This window comes from Carlito syrichta, unplaced genomic scaffold (assembly GCF_000164805.1).
Source record: "Carlito syrichta isolate Samal-C Ts95f unplaced genomic scaffold, Tarsius_syrichta-2.0.1 Scaffold254042, whole genome shotgun sequence".
Taxonomy (NCBI): domain Eukaryota; kingdom Metazoa; phylum Chordata; class Mammalia; order Primates; family Tarsiidae; genus Carlito; species Carlito syrichta.
Window position 1 is genome coordinate 365668 of NW_007198138.1, and position 7341 is coordinate 373008.

At 40.1% G+C, this 7341-nt stretch overlaps 1 protein-coding gene across 4 annotated transcripts in view; it reads right to left on the reverse strand.

The window, feature by feature from the left end:
* CDADC1 (cytidine and dCMP deaminase domain containing 1) overlaps positions 1-5752 on the reverse strand; it is a 50389-nt gene extending 44637 nt beyond the window's left edge. For all 4 annotated transcript variants that reach the window (XM_008052035.1, XM_021709544.1, XM_021709543.1 and 1 more), the window contains exons 1-2: positions 5534-5752; positions 4699-4793 (exon numbers count right to left, since the gene is read on the reverse strand). In XM_008052035.1, coding sequence (XP_008050226.1) covers positions 4699-4793; positions 5534-5615 — 177 coding nt within the window. In that variant the 5' untranslated portion in view covers positions 5616-5752. The remainder of the gene's footprint in view (positions 1-4698; positions 4794-5533) is intronic.
* Positions 5753-7341: the final 1589 nt, after the last annotated feature.

Genomic DNA, 7341 nt, shown 5'->3' on the forward strand with positions numbered 1-7341 from the left:
AGAGAATTTCAAATAAAGTTTTTAAAAACTGAGCTTCATAAATATAAATATCTCATGTGTTAACTTTGTGAAGGTTTGGTGTACACAATAGAGCAATGAACAGTGATCCTCAAGCACAGCTGAAATGAAAATACAAAAAAGGTCTCTGTGACCTGTGATAAGAAGTATAAAACCATCATAATAAGACATTGATAGCACAGATTAGTTTCTGTGGGAATTGAAAGGAATTCCCTTTTACCAGACAAGATTAAAAAATAAAAAGTGCCTCTTCTTGTTGGAACCAGTGAAAAGGTGCCCTTTTCCTGCATAGACACTCTCCAGTGTCAGGGCACCCGGTTGTGAAGGCAAAAAGCAGGCTGGCTTTAGTGTTCTCTTGTGTAATTTCAATTATGCTGTGTTTTACCTGCTGCAATAATATCTTTTGAGAATAGCAGAACAACAAGAGAGAAGGAAGCTTGCTTTCTCATACAATAGCACCATCCTATCTTCAAAGACTGCTGAATATTAGAATGCTAAAAAACAGAAGAAAATAAAATATTTATTTTGCTATCATGTTTTCTTTTTTTTTGATACTTCGGTCGAACCTATAACTAAAAAAAAGAAAAAACCAACACACACACACACACACACACACACACACACACACACACACACACACACTATAGTAAATGGTAAAGAAAGCTTAGGCATAAAACTTAGATATCATTTTAAGGAATTTAATATTTCCACAAGTATAAACACAATGGTAGCATATACTATACAGTATGTGAGCTCTAGATATATTACTATTGTATAACTTAAAATTAACTTATAAAGTATAACAATACAGAAAATGTCAAACACAAAATTGTATTCCGCTATGATTGTAACTACCTACAAAATTATATATATAAACTAGTATAAACAGGGAACCCAGGGCAGAAAAAAAAATAAGTAGTATGATTTTTTAAAAGTTGTAGCTATAGATTAAGTCTTCAGTTTCAATGATAATGTCTGTACAATAAATAAAGGTGGAATACAATATGCTTCTTTTATTTTATATTCTTCCCCTATACTATCATTGGTCTCACTTCTTTATAATGGCCATGACATCAGAAAAACTAATAAAATTTTGATACACTTCTGCTTTATTGACATTGAATATACAAGTAGTTGTCAATCTACAAATAATTATGTTCTAAATAGCTGGTATATTTGTTTTTGGAATTTAAGACACCTTTTCTCATATAAACAATGTTAAAATGATAGTCAAGTTTCCAAGCTAGCATGCAAGAGCCTATTTAACCTATAAGATCACTGCTAGAGTAATCCTAAGGCTCCCCCAAGCCAAGTGCCCCTGAGACCCAAAGGTCTTTACATAAGGAATATAAATGGAGACCTACCAAGGATTATGGCTTGATGGCTGTGCTCCTACAAGACAAGGGTGTGGGAGCACAGTTGGGAAGACATCAATGCTATAAATAGAAACAGGTCAAGCTCCTGGAAAGGATAGAAGAGTGATAACCTTTCACATGGCCAAGTCAATCCTATTTCCAGGTCACTGGCATCCTAAGACATGGATTTTCTTTGTTTTCATGCCTTCTGTAGTCATTTCTATGTCTGTTTTAACTTTTAATTTAAAAGCCTTATGTAAACATGGTTATGAGTCTGATTTCTAAATAAGATTCCAAATAAAATATTTAAAAGACTGATTCCTTTCATTTTAAAAACTTCCATGGTGCCTGCCAGATGAAGGAACGAGATGCCCAGGAAAACTAAGAGTAATTGACTTGGGGAAACATGGACTTGCAAACCTGATATTTTGTTAAACGAGATATAAAGTTGCATAAAATCTTGTTACTAATAGTTTTATAACTTTAAAATTTACTTGGACTTTTAAAATTTTTTATTATTTTTTATTTTTGAGTTGGAGTCTCACTCCATTGCTTAGGCTGGAGTGTGGTGGCACGCTCACGACCACTCCCATCATCGACCTGCTAGGCTCCAGCCATCCTTCCGCCTCAGCCTTCCAAGTAGCCGGAACCATAGGTGCGCACTACCATGCCCGACCAATTTTTTTTTCTTTAATTTATTGTAGAGATGAGGTCTCGTCAAGTTGCTCAGACTGGTCTCGAACCTGCGGGCTCAGGCAATTCACTCACCTCGGCCTTCCAAAGTGCTGGGATTACAGGTTGAGCCACCAGCCTGGCCTTTTTTTTTTTTTTAACTAAATGCTAACTGAAAACTTTATCTCAGTTATTTTTGCAGATTACATAGTTCTCTATAAAGTATGAGGAAACAGAAGGGTGTGTATTACTTGCAAACGAACTTCAAGCAGTTAGTTGGCCAACCACTTCCTCCCTAATAGAAACTTAAATATCATTATTCACTAAATGTAACCTGTGCCTTTGTGTTGAAAAAGAACTTAATTTCAGCACAGGATGTGGTGTGTATGTGTAAAATAGAACTAAGATGAAATCAAATTTGGATGCTAAAAAATAAAAAAGCTTCTTCAAAACTAGTATTCAATCTCTAATATGCCCCAGTTTCTTAAAATCTTAAATCTCTAAACATTTACTTCTAATCTGGCTCTTCAAGATGAAATTTTATCTGAAACAAAACAATACAACCCCCCCCAAAAAAAAACAAACCAAAAAATCCCTGACAGCATGGAAATCTACTTTGATAAAATAATACTGAAGTATTAACAAGTGAAAAGAATACAGGACCTTCAAAATTCATGAGGGAAATGAAGAGCTTTGTGAAGAATTTAGGAATAACAATGCATTTATTTTTTAAATAGTAAAAGATTTAAAATAATGTTTAAACATTTCACATAGGAATTGGGGAAGAAAACGACTCCAAGAAGTACTATTTTATCATGAGAAGTGAATCCTCTCACTTACTGTTAAAATTCAATGCAATACTGATATTGATAGGATAAAATCTAAAAATCTCCTTTGCAAGGCATCCAGTGTTTTTAAAGATATGATTCCTGTCTACCTTTTCAAGCTTCTTGACAATCTCCTCCTTCCACCCAACTCCACCCTCCAAGCTTTTCCATACAGAGTCTTTTGGTTTGGACCAATGCCCACTCATCCTTCATGTCTCAGTGCAAATACTACTTCTCTTGTTACTCCTTCCTTCACTTCCCCACACAGAGCCTGGCCATCACTCTTGGTGGCATCTCTGCTTATATTTTGTACTCAGCTCCACCATACAATTGCATCTTAATTGTTGAAGTGCCAAGTTTTTCTCTCCATTAAAAAATAAGGACCACATCTTTTCTTGTTTGTATCCCCAGCACCAAGCACACAATCTCATCCACAGTTAAAAAAAAAAGCATTAAAAATGAAAAAGAAAAAAGCAGGTGGTTGTAAATAGTCCCCTAAGAGTACTGTGAGAATTTAAGGACTTACTACAAAGTCTTTCTCTGGAAAATTTAAAGTAACCTTTTAGCAGAATTATTGGCAAACTGGAAAACTCAACGAGCACATGCAGAATATAACTAAAATTTTGTAAGAGCAAAATTAAAAATAAAATAAAACCTTATGCTTAAAAAAAACTGGAAGGCTATAAAAATGTTAACAATCATGTTAAAATGGTGAAAAGTCATGGATTGATTTTCTGCATTCCCCTCCTTCCTTTTTACACTGTTTACAAAAGTGTCTTAAATGCTTCCCTTAGCCTAATATTCTTTTTCATAATATGACTTTGGCTCCCTATAAAAATTGATGGCAATATGTTAAACTTTCAAAATTATCCAACTGAAATGGTGAGAACCTAGCACTATGCCATTCCAAGCATGGAAGAAAATGACAGCCTAGCACCTTGTTGCCCCAAGGGTAGAAGAAAAGATGTAGGATGTACATACTTTAAATAAACTGGTTTTTTATTACTCATACTATACATTTGTTGTTGTTGTTTTGACTTGGAGTCTCACTCTGTCACCCAGACTGGAGTGCAGTGGCCGCTCCCGGCCACCGCATCCTCGACCTGCTGGGCTCCGGTGATCCTTCTGCCTCGGCGTTCCAAGTAGCCGGAACTACAGGTGCGCACTATCACGCCCGACTAATTTTTGATTTATTGTAGAGATGAGGTCTTGCCAGCTTGCCCAGGCGGGTCTCGAACCCGGGGATTCAGGCAATCCACTCACCTCAGCCTCCCAAAGCGCGAGATTACAGGCTGAGCCACTGAGCCCGGCTCATACTATATATTTGTAACTTGTTTTGATAGTCTCTCTCAAGATCCAAAAAAGAGACGACTTACATAGAACAAGAAACCAATTAGCATTCATAGATTACCTTGTATAATGGTAGATGCTAAAGGGTATATACCAGGTAAAATAAGACATGGTCTCTATCTTCAAGCAATTAACAGTTTAATGGGAGAGGGAAAAACTACCTAGATAAAACACCAACAGCTTATAATTGGGTGATAATTTATGTAGTATAGACAATAATTTTATCAGCAAATCAACATATAAATATCACTACTACCTGACAAATATGGCACAGTCTGAGAAACTATTCTATTTTTAGACTGGAAAGATGAGCTATCACAACTATGAGTTACAAGTATCATGCTAAACCATAAAGGTATTTTTCAAATCTTAAGACTTGTTGAGTTTGGCTTTAAGTGTGACAGAAACTGGAACTCTAACATCAAATTTTAGACCATTGCTTTTCTAAGGGGAAAAACTACAGAAACAAATTATACCTGAGATTTTTGCCTTTGGGCTTCTGCTGGAAAGAGCTCCATCCAGAGACTGAGAAGAGTGAAAAGGTTGACTTTAGAAAGCCTTGGTATCTGGCCTACAAAAGAGAAGGCAAACACCTTGAAACTGTACTCATGATGAAGATAGGAATCAAGCTCAACGCCACTTGGGTGCTGCAGCCTTGGCTCAGCCGCTTTAGCAGGAAGCGGAGAAAAAGGATTGGAGGACTAGAGAATCAGAGCGTTCTTAACAAGAGACGCTTCAGCCTCACTTGCGGCGACCTCCCGCGGCACTTTCCAAAGTTGGGCCTTCATGTGCAGCCCTCACACGGCAGAAATATGGTACAGCCAATACACGCAGCCATGGGAACCCAAAGGAAGTTGCAGAAAGTCCTGGTATCTGACGCAGCCAAGGAGCGAGCTTTCGTTGGACTGTGATGGGGCGTTGCTACAAGGACCGTGATTAGAACCTGGCCCTAAACATGCCGTGACCTTCGATGGTAAAGCAGTGGAATCACAGCAAAGGGTCACGTGCGGGTAACTTGGAAATCAAGGCAAACGCAAGGTGTGGGGACCTTTCAGACTGTCAACCCCTAAATCCCAAAATGCCAGCTCTAGGTCCTGCGAGGAATAGTAAAGTGCGAGCCGTCAAAAGCCGGAGCGACTGTGCTGAGAGGTCCCGGTGACCGAGGCGGGGACACGCCCAGGGCGGGGATGAGACATCCAGGAGCAGCAGGGCAGGCGGAGAGGGGCAGGCAAGGAATCCGGGGGTCAACCACGGGAGACGCACAGGGCAGAGCGAAAGGCAGTGTGGCGGGAGCAGGGCCCGGGCACTCACCAGTCATGCTGCCAGTCTGGGTGCCGACTGACCGCCCGGGACCCGCGCTCTCCAGATTTTGCATCTGCCCTGCTTCTTTCATCCCAAGTCCAGCGTCCTCTGCTGCCCAGGAAACCTCTCCCAGTCAGGCATGATCTTGGCCCCAGCGGCACCACGCCCGCTCCCCCTCTCGCCTCCTTCCGGCAACTGTCGGCGAAGGCCGACGAGGCGCGGCCGGATGACGTCTCAGGCCCGATCGCCACTCTCGGGTGCGTTGTGTGACGTCAGAGGGAGGCGTGGCCGCGGCGGCTCAGGGCTACCTCTCCCGCGGTGACCCAGAGGGTGCAAAGTCATGGGGTGGTAATCGCTGGGCACTTGTGTTTTGTTGTTTGGTTAGGTTTGGCCGAAATAAGGTCACTTGAGGATTTCTTGGCTCCCAGTACCAGGTTGTGCAGGCTCTGATGGGGTGATGGCTGCGCAGAAATGAGAATTTTGATTAGAGCGGAGGAGTGTTGAAATGGAAAAGCCTTCTCCACTCTGTCATGGTCGCGGCTTTGGAGAACCTGAGGGGTGAGGAGGGTGGCAGCTGGCGGTCTAGCATGCTGCTATCATCAGAGATAGACCAGCCCTGGGAAATTTAATGCCGTGAAACACAGTAGGGAGGTTCTGCTTCTTATCAAGACCTCGAAGACATTAAGAGGTGGAACTGTAATTGGGGAAAAGGTGAGGAAAGGAGGGAGTAGCAAGTGGCCCCTGGAACATCTGAGAGGTAGTATGACTTTGTGGGTTTGTGCCCAGTGCATTTATTTTATTGAAGTGTCTCGGGCCTGACTCCAAGTGAAAGCCTTCCTTCCTCAGTGACTCCGAGCCCAGTTTCCATGACCTACTCTTTCTGTTATCACAACCTGACATACAAACTGCAAGACACAAAAATGACTCAGATTATGAGAGCAAACCATTTTGTAGAGAACTGAAGCGAGAATCTTCCTGTTGGTGGTGTGCCTGTGACCACTAGTTTTCACTACTGTATAGTATTTCGTTATAGGTGCAGACCCTGATTTATCTGAGTGTAAGGACATTTAGGCCATTTCCAGCTTCTTGCTGTTGCAAAAAAGAAAAACAAAAAAATCAATTATAAACATATTGTTTATGTCTCCTTACGTTCATATGCAAGAGTTTCTTTAGGGACCATACTTAGAAGTAGAATTCTTGGGTTGTTATTGTCAAGTTGACTACTTAATGCTGAAACATTTTCCAAAGGGATTGAACCAGTTTACCATCAATTCTTGGTAATGTCAGATTTTTAATGTTTGTCAATCTGGTTGGTATACAATGCTTTCTTGTGGTTATATTTTCCCTTTCTACTTAAGTTGAACATCTTGTCGTATATTGACTGGCCATAAATGTTTCCTCTCTATGAAATACCTGTTAATTTTTCTATTTGGTTGTTTCTTCTTATTTCTTATTGATTGGAAAGCAATCCTTATATAATGTATTCTGGATAGTTATTCTATCTAGGATAAAATATTTGCCAATCACATGTCCAACAAAGGACTCATATCTAGAATGTATAAAGAACATGCTAAATTCAAGAGTAAGTATATATACAATCCCTTTAGAAAATGCACACAAGATTTGATAAGTCACGTCAAAGAAGATATACAGATGGAAAATGAAGCACATGAAAAGATGTTCACTGTCATTAGCCATTCAGGAGATGTAAATTAAAACCATAAGGAGATTCCATCACACACCTATTAGAGTGGCTAAAATGAAAAGTACTTTGGCAGTAGTGAGACACTGCTGGGGGTGGGGGGGGAGATGGTACA